Source organism: Equus przewalskii, chromosome 23 (genome assembly GCF_037783145.1).
Source record: "Equus przewalskii isolate Varuska chromosome 23, EquPr2, whole genome shotgun sequence".
NCBI classification, from domain to species: domain Eukaryota; kingdom Metazoa; phylum Chordata; class Mammalia; order Perissodactyla; family Equidae; genus Equus; species Equus przewalskii.
In genome coordinates this window covers 24,110,173-24,125,478 of record NC_091853.1, presented here as the reverse complement: position 1 = coordinate 24,125,478, position 15,306 = coordinate 24,110,173, and the positions used below count along the sequence as shown (strand labels likewise).

The 15,306-nt window shown below is 41.8% G+C and overlaps 1 protein-coding gene and 1 long non-coding RNA gene across 15 annotated transcripts in view; one reads left to right on the top strand and one right to left on the bottom strand.

Moving 5' to 3' along the window:
• The window catches only part of HHAT (hedgehog acyltransferase), a 309,501-nt gene that overhangs the window by 42,961 nt on the left and 251,234 nt on the right, over positions 1–15,306 (top strand). For all 14 annotated transcript variants that reach the window (XM_070591304.1, XM_070591299.1, XM_070591298.1 and 11 more), the window contains one exon: positions 13,203–13,316. In XM_070591304.1, the coding sequence (XP_070447405.1) occupies positions 13,203–13,316 (114 nt within the window). The remainder of the gene's footprint in view (positions 1–13,202; positions 13,317–15,306) is intronic.
• LOC139078942 (uncharacterized) lies at positions 3,834–9,157 on the bottom strand. The gene is made up of 2 exons (XR_011532142.1): positions 9,000–9,157; positions 3,834–3,963 (listed from the first exon to the last, which is right to left on the bottom strand). It is a non-coding gene; the product is annotated as an uncharacterized lncRNA (long non-coding RNA).

The window sequence follows — 15,306 nt, the reverse complement described above, 5'->3', positions numbered from 1 at the left end:
ACAAGGTTTTTAGGAGCTCTGTGTGAGGCACAAGGTACAGAGACCAATTTATATATTTTCTGTTATTTCACAGGAAGGTCTTTCTTTGAGAGCTTGGCCACCTAGGTAATGGGCAAAGGGGACAGATTGAAAAATGTGTGGGAGAATCCTTCCATACCCCGATTGCCTATGTTTCCTGGTCTTTTACACAATGTGTAAAATTCAAGGAGAAAAATGGCATCTGGAATTATGAAGGATTCTCCTCCTCTCCCCCTGGATGGGTGGAAAAAATGTTAATTTTTCCTTTTTCTCTCTTTTATCACTCTTAGAAGAATTCATTGGCCTTCTGCCATGGTGACCTTCAACATTTTGGAATTCCATCTGGAGTTCTAGTTTGCTAGCGTTTGCCCATCGCATAGATGTTATGTTATGTATTAACTAGTTTTCTTGAATGCACGAAGACTTCCTAAGCAGAAAGCAAATTCTCTGAGTGTGAGGGCCATGACCCCCACAGGGCGGGGTACCATTTTTTTTCTCCAGGTTACTGTGACTGATTTTGTCTTTTGGTATCCTGGAGAAGTGACACTAATGAGATGCATGATTTAATTAGCATAGTTTGTAGCTGGGGAATCTTAAGAGCTTGTGTAATTTGCTGTCTAGCCATCCCATCCTATTACATTTTCTTTTTGTCATGATCCTTAACTTATTTATCAGCCTTATTAATTATTTACAGCTCACTTCTCCATATACCTTGTAGAAAATATGGTTAGTGTTTTTTCAGTTTGAGAGATGTGGGGAAAATTAGATAGTTTTTGTGCCTTTGACTTCATACTAGAATTTAATATTTCTTTTTAGAAATTTGGTTGTTGGCATTAGGAAGAAAGGAAGAAATATGGAACAGATGAAGCAGCAAGATAGAATCTATACATGTTTAACCAAGTATCTGCAGAAGTCTTGAATAATCTGGAGTGACTTCTAGGAAGTAGATAGGTAGAGGTGTAGCTAGAGGATGTTACTGAGTTTAGGTTGGCAGTTGGGTTGATGAGATCCAGAGAATTTACACACATTAATTGGGTCCCCTCCCCCCCTTTTTTTTTGCTAGAAAGATTCAGGCTGAGCTAACATACATTGCTAATCTTGCTCTTTTTTTTTCCTCCCCAAAGTCCAAATATATAGTTGTATATTCTAGTTGTAAGTCCTTCTAGTTCTTATATGTGAGCTGTCGCCACAGCATGGCTACTGACAGGTGAGTGGTGTGGTTTCAAGCCTGGGAACCCAACCCGGGCTGCCAAAGCAGAGCGTGCCAAACTTTAACCACTAGGCCATCAGGGCTGGCTCCAATTGGGTCCTCTTGATTAATTAAGTTGTCTTGAGAGCTTTTCTCTTTTCTTCTTCTGCAAGGTACTTCCCTGCCCCCATTATACCCTGGACCAATCTGCCAGACTTAGATCATGAGAGTCAATTGAGAGACTGGGCACAATGCATTCGAACAGTGCATTTTGTCCTAGTCCTGTTGATGACAGCCCCACCCTTGTGAGCATCTTCTTCACCTGTGTAGGATAGTAAAGACATTTAAGCAGAGACTTTGTTATTTACAGAAAAACAAGTTTTGTTAGTGAAAACATTTTATCTTTGAGGAAATAGTGGTTGGGGAAAGAATGTTGTCTCTGGAAATTGTGAGCAGTAAAATAATGTGTTTCAAATTATTTTGGAAATAGCAAAGCTCCTGTTGAAAGATAAAGAAAATTCTCCCAATAATTGCTAATGAATCATTAGTGTGAGTTCATCCAGAGAGCAGTTCTACTTCTGTGCAGAATTCCTACAAATTAATCCTCTTTTTTTCTTTCTCCTTTGGAGATTTATAGGCCATTAAGGTGAGCTTGCTGCATTTGAATGTGTGGGGGAACATTTCTGGATTCAAATATCTTATAAAAGTTTCCTCTGTTCACAGATAACTTTTGCTCAGTGTGGTTAGGAATTAGGTATGGTCTCAAAGTAAATAATATGCACATAAAGCTATTTAAGAAATAGATACACAAAAATAGCTAGTATTTCGATTGTATTTCTTTTTTGCAAAATGCTGGCTATGAGGATAAGGAAAACACCAAATATATTCAGTTCTCCATTGTTTTCTCTATCTGAGGAGAAAAGAGTCATGGTAATGAAAAATGTAGACTGGTGGGTTAGGTAGATCATTTTCTATTTGGTTTTGAAATATGTAAATAGATACTCTTGTGAGTGTAAAACACTCACTATCTTCATTATCCAGTTCTAGAACACTCCTTGGGCTGACCTAAAGTTTTTATCCATTTTATTTTCCTCCACTGAGTAGACTTATTTCAGAGTAGCATCCTTCAAAGTGAATTATTTTCATAATGCTTCTATAATAAAGCTAGAGCTGGATTGCAATCAGAAGAAACGTTCCTTCCAAAGTGTGTTGATCAAGGTTCCATTGCAGACAACAGAATCCACTCCAGTGAGTTTAAGCAGAAAGGAAGTTATTGCAGGAATTTCAGATTAGTTGAAAGGACTGTAGAGATGGGCACTAAGTAAGCTTCCAGGAGCAATTCCCAGAGCGACTCTGCAAAACTGTGGCTGCTGCATAGCTCCTGGCTTGAGAGCATAGTGCTGTGGTACACCAGTCAAAACTGCCACACCAGGAAGCTGCAACACCTTGGGACTGAGTGGACTCGGGAGTGTCCACCTTGGTTACTGAAGAAAAACAAGCGCTTCTGCCACCGTTCTTTCCGAAGAGTCTCACAGCCCCTACATCTTTATGTTCTTTCACCTTCAAAGTCTTCGTGTATGTATTTGTTCATCAGAAGCTAGGTCGTATATATGGGCATGCAAGCTGCAGGGAATTCTGGGAAATGTAGTTTTTTGCCTTCTGACCTCTAATGTATAGAGGTCATGCTAGAGGGGAGCTGCAGGAGTGTTGATTGAGCCAAATGGCAGTATCTGCCATACGGAGCAGATGTTTTATTTTGAGGAGAAAGTAAAGATGGTCACTTTATCATGGCATTTTAGATGTTGCAGCTTTTCTGATTGCTGATGTTCCCATTTTGTTAACCATGGATTCCCTCCTTTTCAGTCCAGTTTCTAGAACCTTCCTTCTTTCCTTTCTTTTGACTGGGTTTGGGGGATCTTGAGCAGATCAACTCTCTCAGATTTTACCTATGAGAATCTCTATCTGTTTCAGGATGTGCAACTTGAAGACTCTTGGATTTATGTTTCTGGGGCTATCAGAGTGAAATAGAATGTGTTGTTTTTTTCTGTTTGTTTATTTATTTAACAAATACATACATAGAACTTAATAAGTATCAGGCACTATTCCAAGTGTTTTCCATATTTTGATTTATTTAAATCTTGTAATTAAATCATGAAATAGGTCCTCTATTATAATAGTCCTCTATTTTGTCCGTCTCTGTTATTAGAGTGAGTAATTGATCTACCGGACAATAGGGCTGGAGTAGGTGGAGGAGATCATCCACCAGAAATATTCTATGAGTTTGTGCTCCCTAACTGTGATTATAAAGGCATTCCAGGACAGGTGCCAGGTTCTCCACTTTTTCTTCTTTTTTTGTTGGTGAGGAACATTGTCTCTGAGCTAACATCTGTGCCAGTGTTCCTCCGCTTTGTATGTGGGATGCCATACACATGTCTTGATGAGCAGTGTGTAGGTCCACATCCGGGACCCAAACCCATGAACCCCGGGCTGCTGAACCGGAGCAGGTGAACTTAACCACTATGCCACTGGGCCAGCCCCTCTCCACTTTTTGTATCTCTTATTCGTCTGTCCCAGTAGACTGTGCTTACACCAGGTTCCTAAAATAATTTGACCCATCGTATAATCATTCAATTTATTCAACAAGCTTTTATTGAGCATCCAGTATCTGCTGGTTTCTTGGGGGGCACAGTGCTGAATATATATGTAGTCTCTGTCAGGAAGGAGTTCACGGTTTAGAGGGGAGGCAGCTCGGTAACCTACAATTAAAGCACAATGTGGTAAGTTGCCATGATAAAGTTAAGCATAGGGCATTGTGGGAGCACAGACTAGGGACAGAGTCCAGACTGTAAACAGATGGATTAGGAAGGCTTCCGGGGAGAGGGTTTGCCTGAGCTGAGACCTGAGAGGTAGGTCGTCATTATCGTGATGTGTGAAGGATAGGTTTCTCCAAGAAGTGGGAACAAAGGGTGGACGTTCCAGCTGTGTGGACACGGCATGTTTGGGTGAATGTCAGAGAGGTCAGTACGGCTGTATTAGACCTGGGGAAAAAGGTTAGTGAGGATGATGAAGGGGTGGGCAGGGCCAGTGTGAAGAGCGGCATGAGTCTTGCTGAGAATGTTTCTCTGGAATGCTAAGGAGAAAACGTGAAGAATATTAAGTGGAGGAGTGACATGATCAGGTGTGGTCTTGAAAATATTTCTTTGGTGCTGTGAAGAGGGGACAGAGTGGAGGGAACAAGCCTAAATGTGCAGAGAATAGTCCCCAGGATGATGTAAGTCCAGCAGAGCACAAGGAGGAAAAAGACGTGCAGTAACCCCAACTTTTTCCTGGATGACGAGCGCTAATTGACATGCTGCTACTGAGACCCTTCCATGGTCTTCAGAGAATCTGCTTCCTGGGTGTCGATGCAGACTTCAGAGCTAGTAGCAAATTACCTGAAAGTGCCATCCAGGTGTGTAATAAACCAGGGCTGCTGACCTGCTCTCGCTAGGAGATGAGTGGTGGGGCTGGGAGACATGGTGATCCCTTAAAACAGGGGTCGGCAAACTGTGGCCTGTGGACCAAATCTGGCCCTCCACCTGTTTTTGTAAGCAGAGTTTTGTTGGAACACAGCTACACCTGTTCGTTTATGTGTTGTCTGCGACTTATTTCAGACTACACCATGAGAGCTGAGTAGTTGCCACAGAGACTGTATGGCTCCCAAAGCTGAAAGTATTTACCATTTGGCCCTTTTGTAAAAGTTTGCTAACCATTGTTTAAGGGGGAGTATTTTGACAGCAATAAGCAGGATGGATTTGGAGGGATGAGTTCAATTTTAGATGCATTAACTTTTCTAACATTAGACTTTGGGCTTCATTTGTCAATCCCTTTAGCTTTCATGATCATATTTAATTCTGATTATATAAAGGAGGACTTCCCAGCCCAAGGTCACATAACAGTAGGTCACAGAACTGAACTAAGCGTGGGTCTCCTGAGTGTGAGCACCTTCTGGTTTCTGCCACACACAGCACACCACTGGCTCCGTCAGCCTCATAGGAACAAGGTCGCTTTCCCTGCATTGTGATGGGTGAAGATAGTGTCGACTGGAAACAGGCAAGACTTCCTCTGTTGCCATCCATCTTAACCACTTTCCTCTGTTCTTGGTGTCCTTTTCTCGGATGGATTTTAAAGCCCCCTATCTCTGTGTTAGTGACGTTAAGTCTGTCCATTAACTCTGTGGGAATCTCCACCCATCCTCCCTTCAAGGCCCCAGAGAAGTGTAGAAATGAGTGTCAGAGTTTGGTCTATTGAGTCAGCGGAAGTAGGTGAACATTCTAGTTAGGCTGCAGCTCTTCCTGAACCCTGAGAAATTTGACTTTGCAATTCTAAGGTCCTGAACCCTCCTTCTGGTGGGTACTGAGCCAAGATCGGCTGCACCAAGGAGATCTCTATCAAGTTCCTTCCGTTCCAGATCATGTTTATGGATGGTAATAGATTTGCTGGTCAGAGCAGATTTCATCACTAAGTAAATAACCATTTTGGCCTCTGTGTCAATCTTAACAGAAAGATGAATTCATACAAACCGAAAGAATTAAAAAAAATTCAGATGCAGAATCCTGCAGACTGACAGGATTAACTTTTCAGGGAGTACTTTATACAATAAGATATTCTCCAAAGCCATTTTTTACCCTCTTATTTCCAGCCGTTGCTGACATTTGCCTCCAGGATGAAATGGAATGTTACAACAGCAGATTTCCTAAAGCATCTGCCCAAGGAGGCAGGAGGGGTCAGAGCTGGGAGAGTTCTCTGTGATGCCAGTAGCCCCCTGTGGATGAAGGGTTAGTTGAGGAAGACCTCGTTTTGCCTCAGAAACTCAAGTTTGGAATGTAAAATGGTGCAGCCACTGTGGAAAACAGTTTGGTGGTTGCTCAAAAGGTTAAACTTAGAACTACCATATGACTCAGCAATTCCACTCCTAGGTATACACCCAAAAGAATTGAAAATGGGTATTCAAACAAATGTTTCTAGATGTCCGTGGCTTATTCACAATAGCCAAAAGGTGGGAGCTTCTCAAATGTCTATTAATTGATGAATAGATAAACAAAATGTGGTATATTCCCACAATGAAATATTATTCAGCTAAGAGAATGGCATATTCATGCATGTTACAATGTGGACAAACCTCAAAAACATGCTAGTGAAAAAAGCCAAGTCACATATTGTATGATTCCATTTATCTGAAATAGAAAGAATAGGTCAAGCCATAGAGACAGAAAGCAGATTGGTGGTTTCCAGAGGCTGGGGGAGGAGGGAGTGATTGATTAATGGGTACAGGGTTTCCTTTTGGGATGATGAAAATAGTTTGGAACTAGATGTTGTGGTTGCACGACCTTGTGAGTATACTAAATACCACTGAATTGACTTTAATATGGTTAATTCTATGTCATGTGAATTTTACCGCAAAACAACAAAAAACTCAAGCTTTTTCAGAATCCCTAAGATGCGAAATTTTAGTTCTGTTAAATGCTGGCAAATAGCCTGAAATTTGCATTAAAGATTTAACTTCTGGTAAGAGCAGTGATTTACTGAAAGGTCGGCTAGGCCGTGGGAGACTCTAGGATGAAGAACCAGTGGGCTCGGTGTAACCCAGTAGCTGCAGGATGAATTTCTTGGCTTCACCTAAGGTGTCTTGGTGGGGACCTTAGGGTTTTACTTGGCACTCAGTACTTTAATGACATCTCAGTTCACTAGTTTGTCTTGTTAGCCATGGGTTTGTGTTATCTTCAGCTGGAAAATGGTTTTAAGCCTGTGGCTTAATTTAGCATTGTCTGAGGAATGCAAGAAACAGCACAGGAGGAGAGTCTTGGCCATCCCCCTGGGATAAGAGTGCAGTACCCCAGCTAGGGGGCCATGCGTGAGAGTGCAGTAATCTAGTGAGGTTTAGGCGTGATGAAAATTCAAGGCCAGAACAAGGGAAGATTTACTCAGTGGTGAGCTGACAACATGAGATCCTCATTTGCTAGGAATATCTTTTTAACTTTCTCTGCTTGAACTACTAGATGATTTTGGAAAAGATTTGAGCCTCCAGATATCAGTGCACAGGGTAAAAAAAGGTCATTTGGCAACATTAGGAAATAAGTTAAAATTCAAAACATTAAAAATTAAACATTTAGTACACCCATGTTCATAGCAGCATTATTCATAACAGCTAAGAGGTAGAAGCAACCCAAGTGTCCATCAACAGATGAATGGATAAGCAAAAGGTGGTATATCCATATAAGGGAATATTATTCAGCCATAAAAAGGAAGGAAATTCTGACACGTGCTACAACATGCATGAACCTTGAAGACATTATGCTAAGTGAAATAAGCCAGTTACAAAAGGACAAATACTGTATGATTCCACTTACCTGAGGTGCCTAGAATAGTCAAATCTATAGAGAAAGAAAGTAGAACGTGGTTGCCAGGGGCTGAGATGATGGGGGGGTTGGGGGAGTTATTGTTTAATGAGCACAGTTTCAGTTTTACAAGATGAAAAGAGTTCTTAAGGCGGATGGTGACGGTTGCATAACAATGTGAATGTACTTAATGCCACTGAGCTGTACAGTTAAAAATGGTTAAGATGGTTCTTAACCATTAGATTTTATGTTCTATATATTTTATCACATGAAAGACAGCCTTTGCAGCCTGAGGACCTGGGCTTCACAGTCAGGTTTTGTCATGTACTGGCTGTGGGACCTTGAGAAAGATGGTTAACTTCTCTAAGGGTCGTTTTCTTATGCCGTGGGCAGAATCATACCACATAGTGAATCCGCACACTGTAGTGGTTTCTTCCCATTCTGGGCAAGAGGGCAGGTTGGATGAGTGGGGAACTTTCTGGAACAGAGCAGGCTGATGGCGTGGGTATGGGATGTGGAGGCCTGGATTGGTCACGTGGTGGTATGAGCAGAGAGATCGCACCCCCTCTTCTGACTGGTGGGCACACAGTAAGGACTCAGTCTGTGGGCTGATGACCAGCACTCAGTATTTCTTTCCTTTAGCCTGGAAAATAACTGTGTTCCACTGAAAATCTCAGACCTTGAAAGCACTGAAAGAAATCTTAGCCATTTGGCTAGTTCAGCCCTTCATTGTACACACAGGAAGGCTCAGGTCCAGAGAGTTGAGGGACTTGTTCAAGTTTTTCCGGGGGAAGAAATGTGATGAGACCTTAGGCTGCCTGATTTCACTCCCCCACCACTTTGAAAGCTTCCTGAATGTTGGGCATTTGTGATACAAATTTGTGGTTAAGTCAAGGTTCTTGCTCTCGGGAACTTACCATTTTTTCCCCCATAGAGAGAAAAGGCATGAATTAGCTATAATGAAAGTGCTGTAATAAATATGCTGTAGTAAAATGTGCTATAATGAAAGCGTAGAATTGAAGGGTGAATGGCAGAGAAGGGGGTGCAGTGAGGTCCACCTGGGGGGCAGAGAAGGCTTCACACCTGAACTGATATCTTTGTGGTTGTGAGGGCATTAAAGAGGCATCTCTGGGTTGGAGACAATTCGGTCAGATAGTTGGGGGGTGGTGTGTGTCTGGGTGTCACAGAGGAGTCCATGTAGAGAGGTCAGCAGTAGAAACATCTTGGAAAAGGGTTTCCTCCTTGGTATCCAACAGCCCTGGGTTTGAAACCCAGCTCTGCCCCCTACTAGTTTTGGGCAAAAAATTTGCTTACTCTGACTTCCATGAACTCATCTGTAACATGGAGTGTAAACAAGCGAACAAACAAAAGCTACTTTAAAGATAGTTGTGAGGCTGTCATTAGAGAACTCATACCCAGAATGTCAATCGGTGATGTGGATGAGAAGGAAAGGTCTCAGTTACACGAATATATGTGGTGCGCTTACTCCATTGTTATCTCTCCTGCTTTTCTGTTGGTTTTCAGAGTGTCTTGATTGTGGGGTGTCCGTGTTGGTGCTGTGAGCTCACAGGATGGGTGAGGAGTTCTAGATTTTCCCACAATGCCTAGTGTAGAACTCTGCAGTTAAGAACACCAGGCCCAGACCCGTTCTTTTGTTAAAAGTAGGAAAAACAGTGTTTCGCCAGGAAGGTGGAGTCAGTACCTAACAGACCCAGAACTATTGCATCCTCCAGAGTTCTCAGGATTGCCAGGCTACAGATTGAAAGCCTCAGAATGAATAACTGTGCCTGTTAACTTATTCAGCCCAGCAGATTCTTTTTTTTGAAGAACATTAGTCCTGAGCTAATATCTGTGCCCATCTTCCTCTACTTTATATGTGGGACACCTGCCACAGCATGGCTTGACAAGTGGTGCCATGTCCACACCCAGGACCCGAACCGGTGAACCCCGGGCCACCGAAGTGGAACTTGTGAACTTAACCGCTGCGCCACTGGGCCGGCCCCAAGCCCAGTAGGTTCTTAACTCTGGGTGCTCACAGCTTTCCATGGTGAACAGGATGGTTGTTGCTGTGTTTGTGAATATCAGGTGGTCAGCTTTAGCGTGTCCTTGACTGGGAATGGTCTGGGGTATGGTGAGCTGTTAAGGGTTCTCTGGGCTTGTGAACATTCCGCTGTAGGGAGGTGTAATTAGTGATGTAGATCTTTGCTACTTGAAATATGGTCCCCCGGCCAGCAGCATCACATCACATGACCTTGCCTGGGAGCTTGTTAGAAATGCAGATTCCCGGGCTCTACTCCAGACTTCCCGGAGCAGAATCTGCATTTTAGCAAGATCTGTAGGTGCTTTGTGCGCACACTGAAGTTTGAGAAGCACTGATGTCCCAGCTTGAGTGTGGCTTACTTTCCTTGGAGCTCAGTTTCCCTTTTCTCCATGGAGGAGCCTTCCTGTTTCTGTCTGGTTAGAATTTACCCCCAGTTTATGTCTGACTCCCTTACAGAACTGAAGAAGAGGTTTCTAATTGACTAAGAACTGTAGGGTCAAGAAAGGAAATGGGGGGGCTGGCCCCGTGCCTGAGTGGTTGGGTTCATGTGCTGTGCTTCCGTGGCCTGGTGTTTCGCTGGTTCAGATCCTGGGTGCAGACATGGCACTGCTCATCAAGCCACGCTGAGGCAGCGTCCCACATGCCACAACTAGAAGGACCCACAACTAGAATATACAACTATGTACTGGGGGGGTTTGGGCAAAAGAAGGAAAAATAAAAAAATAAAAGAAAATCTTAAAAAAGAAAAGAAAGGATGGGGCCGGCCCTGTGGCTGAGTGGTCAAGTTCGCACACTCGGCTTTGGCAGCCCAGGGTTTTGCCGGTTCGAATCTTGGGCGCAGACATGGCACTACTCATCAGGCCACGCTGAAGTGGCATCCTACATGCCACAGCTAGAAGCACCTACAACTAAAATATACAATTATGTACCAGGGGGCTTTGGGGAGAAAAAGGAAAAATGAAATCTTTTTTTTAAAAAAAAGAAAGGAAATGGGGAAGGAACAGAATATGAAAAGTTGTTCTTAATTTGAGACTTTAACATTTGCCTTGAAGTGTGTGATGGAGTTCGGACTCTAGAAAGCTTTTGCTTATGGAAGCAGGAGAGCCAACATTTTTCTTACCCAAATCATTAGCCACTAGTTCTTGGCCATCTTGTCCTATTCCTTGGTTCAACTTTTCTGTCCAGTCATTTTCTTTAGGTAAATATTTTAAATGGAGAAGGATAGACATGAGAGAAATGTTTTTCTTTCCTTTAAATGGATATTTTCTGCAAGAATTAGTGATGAAAGACTGTAATTTTTGTGGGTGGGAGTTTACTAGCACAGTTTTCAGTAGTCTTGGGCCTTCTGGTAAAACATAAAGATTTTTTTGGTTTCTTATGTTTTATGAAATAGTATGTCATTTTTTCCCCCTAACAAATTAAAACTGGAAAAGTTTTGAAGCATAAGTAAGGCTGGGGTCATGAATTCTAAATGTAATTCTTAGTGTTCAAAAATATTATTAAAAAAACTAAAGTGTTGGAACATTTTTGAGGAGGGCATTAAAACAAATTCAATCTTGGCTTTTAGTGTCTTTTTTTTACCTGTATCCCTATTACAATAGTGGCATTTTTCTAGCATGGCCTCATCACATGACCTTTGAACTTGTTTACCTTTATTCAGTTAACTGACTCTCCATTAATTTGGAATTTTTGAGATGAGGAAATGAACTCTGGATCAGAGATCAAGAGCCAGACTAAAGGTTTGAGTTCTCTGCTCTGCTCCTGCCTGGCTGTGTGGCGTGGGCATGTCTTGGGCCCTGACATAGTCATTTCTAGATGGAAGGAAGGGGACCAGATCCATGATTTTCATGGGGATCGGGGCTCTATGAGAAGATTGCTTGTGTGTCAGGATCTTGGGTGTGGGGAGTATGTGTTATTTGAGAATGCAGAGTACTGTATTGCTTTATTTGGAAAATGGAAAAGAAATCTTTTTTTTAAAAATTTTTTTTAAAGAAGTGGCACCGTGTAAAGCATCATACTATCTTAGCTGGTTAACACAGGATGGGAAGCACATGGGGCTAGCCGTTAGTTGCAGATAATTTTTAGTGAGGTTGCGTGCCAAGCACTGTTTAAAACTTTTGGTATACTGATGCGCTCACAGTTCCTAGAAGATGGGTACTGTCATCATTTGAACAGACAGAGCAGAAGAGTGAAGTATCTCACTCAAGGTCATCACAGCCAGTATGTGGGTAGATCTAGGATCCAAATCCAGCTGAGCCTGCAAACTTGGCTGCTAGGTTTGCTACCTCTGCATTCATGGTCTGATATTTATCAAGATCAATGTTATCTATATTTTACTTTCTGAAAAAAGGATGTTTTATAATATATGTAAGTGGTATGAAATTGCCCCTCAATCCTCAGGTACAAAAAAAACCAACCGCATATTTTCCTCTAAATCCAATTAAATTTGGCTGAGAGTTTCACTTACAGAGACTGGTGAGTTATTCGGTAGCAATAGTCACTGGAGGATTCCTTCACTACTCATGCAATTTGGCTAGAAAATTCTTTTTTTTTTTTTTCTCCCCAAAGCTCCAGTACATAGTTGTATATCCTAGTTATAAGTCATTCTAGTTCTTCTATGTGGGATGCCACCACAGCATGGCTTGATGAGCAGTGTATAGGTCCACGCCCAGGATCTGGGCCGCCGAAGTGGAATGTGTGAACTTAACCACTTGGCCATGGGGCTGGTCCCTGCTAGAAAATTTCGAGGGCCTCAAATCCTCACTCTATCGTGATGGTGCGGAGATGCTCATTGGCCGAGCCTGCACTGCCCATGTGAGAGTGGCAATCACTGTTGCTATTCCCTCCATGCTCAATGTGGCCACCATGATCTCACCAGGGCTCCTGAGGCCAAGACTTTTAGATGTTAGCCCCCAGGCATCCACGTGTCCAATCTTGCCAGTGGTTTTCACCTGCCCTTGCCAGGGAGCCACATACCTACAGAGCCTGGTACAGACACAGGCACAAGATGCCCATGGACACAGAACTTCCTGAGGGAAAGGGGAGTATACCTTACATTCTTCCATTATAATCTTACAGGGAATTAGTTAATTTCTCTATCAAATTATCCTCCTGCCTGTAAATGACAGCATGATTTAACATGACTGACCTTAAGCAATTTTATTAGCATCTAATTTACATTTCTCTTGTTAGTGAAAGCATCTAGGTGACTAAACGCATATAACCCCAATTCTTTATCTATTTGACGCTGGGTCAATGAATGGAATTGTTTAAGCCTCTGTTTCCTCTTTTATAAAATGGGGATAATAGTAGTTTCTATCCCACAGAGGGTCCTGGGGGATCAGCTTTAACAAAGACACTTATTTGGAGAGTGGCAATGAGACCAGCCAAGCTGGAGAGGAGTTCAAGTGGTGGGAGTTGTGGTGGGGTAAAAGCTGGAAGTGTTGTTTAAATGCCATTTTATAGAGTTTGGACTCACAATGGCCTTCTTCCCAGTTGTTTTATTAACTGGAGTTTGTGTTCTGTCTCAGGCATGTACTAGAATCTCTCTGATAAACTCCTTTTCTGGCCTATTTAGGACCCGACTGACTTCGAGTGGAGCTTCTGGATGGAGTGGGGGAAGCAGCGGCTGGTGTGGCTTCTCCTCGGCCATGTGGCTGTGTCTCAGATGGCCCACCTGCTTGCAAGGAAGGTATGATTATGTGCATCATTTCCTTCTAAGCCTCTTTCTCCTTTGCTTTCTGTGAAGTATGAGTGCTGAGCTAGGAATCAGGAGACGTGGATATAAGCCTTGGAAGTCTGGAAAAGATGAGAAATAAATTGTTAATGACCAATAAGACATTTAAAATAAAGGTTTCATGCGTTTCTTATCCTGCACTTACTTCCTCCAAGTTATTTTTCAAACCAATGAATTTGGAAGGTTTTAGAGTAAAAATAACTTCAGGTGATGTTCTTTAAGATCATTCCTAATTAAATAATCTTATAAATAAACCCACTTGTTGAGAATCTATGCAATTTCACTTCAAGTTCAGAAGAAAGTAAAGTGAATGATTTCATTACGAAGAGGGAATAATTTTAATGTCAAGTAATTTATGCTATAGTAGCTGTTGTACGTCAGAATTCCAGTTGTATTTCACTCTTGCCTTGGCCTGGAATAGAGAACAGGAGAGTCTTCAAAGTGGATGTTTGAAAAGTGCTTTTGCATGAAGCAGAATTGAGAACCTCTTCATGTGTTTAGCTACCAAGCCAGGAGGATTTTTCTGTAGTGTCGGGGCCAGGATTTGTCCAGCGGCCTCTGATACATGCTTCTTGCCTTTGTAGATTCCTAATCTGAAAAAAATGTGCTTGGAAATCTACCCAGTAAAAACAAAGCACAACCAAAAACTGACTTGGAAGTCCACCCAGAAAAAATGTTTAATTCTTAGAGGTGAAGAAACTGAAGGGACAGGAGCAGCAGGAGCCTGTGGGCGAGAGGGACAGAACGTGATGCTGAGAGAACAGGGCGCCATGTGGTTAGAGATGTGGACTGCACTGGGGCTGTTTTTCAGCTGTTTCCTGAAAATCAGTACTTTCTGGGCTTGCTTCTCATCCTGGAATAGGGGAAATCCCAACAACACACTCACTTTCTTTGTGTTAAATATGATATTGATTACTTTTTGTTCTCAAGTGGTTTCCATCTTCTAAAGTGGTAAAAACTAAAATGTTAGATGCTGTCAGATCTGAATATATTTAAAAATTTCACATAACTTTTTTTTCAGTTTTATTGAGATGTAATTGACATATGGCACTGCATAAGTTTAAGGTGTACAGCATAATGAGTTGACTATTATATATTGTGTAATGATTACCACAGTAAGTTTAGGTAACATCTGTCATCTCATATAGATGCAAGAAAAAAAAGAGAAAAAAAGAAAAAGTTTGTTTTCCTTGTGATTAGAACTTTTAGGATCTACTTTCTCAGCAGTTTTCAAACACACCATGCAGCAGTGTTAACTATAGTCATCATGTTGTACAATGCATCCCCAGTACTTATTTATCTTATATCTGGGAGTTTGTACCTTTTGACTATCTTCATCCAATTTCATGTAACTTTCTGAGCAGACCTAATAATAAATAATATGTTTTTTGTATTCCTAAATTAGTAATGAATGTATCTACCTCAGCTTTCATTCATGGGTTTCTTTTCTTCCGCTTTGGTATTTTTTAAGACTTTGAAATTTCTAGAAATTTAACATTTTAATTTCTAACACAAAGTTTTTCTGCCCATAGGTAAATGACGTACTACCCTTAGCTGTCAGTTTTCCCATCTGTAACATGAATAGCTTAATACTTGTCTTTTTTACCCCTGTGAGGGGAAGAGGAAATACTTTGAGGAGGATCTGTGAACTGCCTCCAGTCTCATGCTACTGCTATGCCTGGGGGCCCATTGCAGTGTAGCAGGAGAGCGCTAGGTGTTGTACTACTCATGGTCGGTCCTAGGCTTTCTCACTTTCTAAACCTTAGGAAAGCTTTCCCCACTGAATCTTAATCCATCATTTTCCGTAAAGTAGGGGTGATGAACCAGTGTTATTCTTTTTTTCCTCCCTTAAAAAAGGGTGAGCTTCATTTGTTAGAAATTTCGTTAAAAAGTAAGGGTAAAAGGTGGAAAAGGCAGAACAAAAAGAAATGGCAGAAATAAGTGC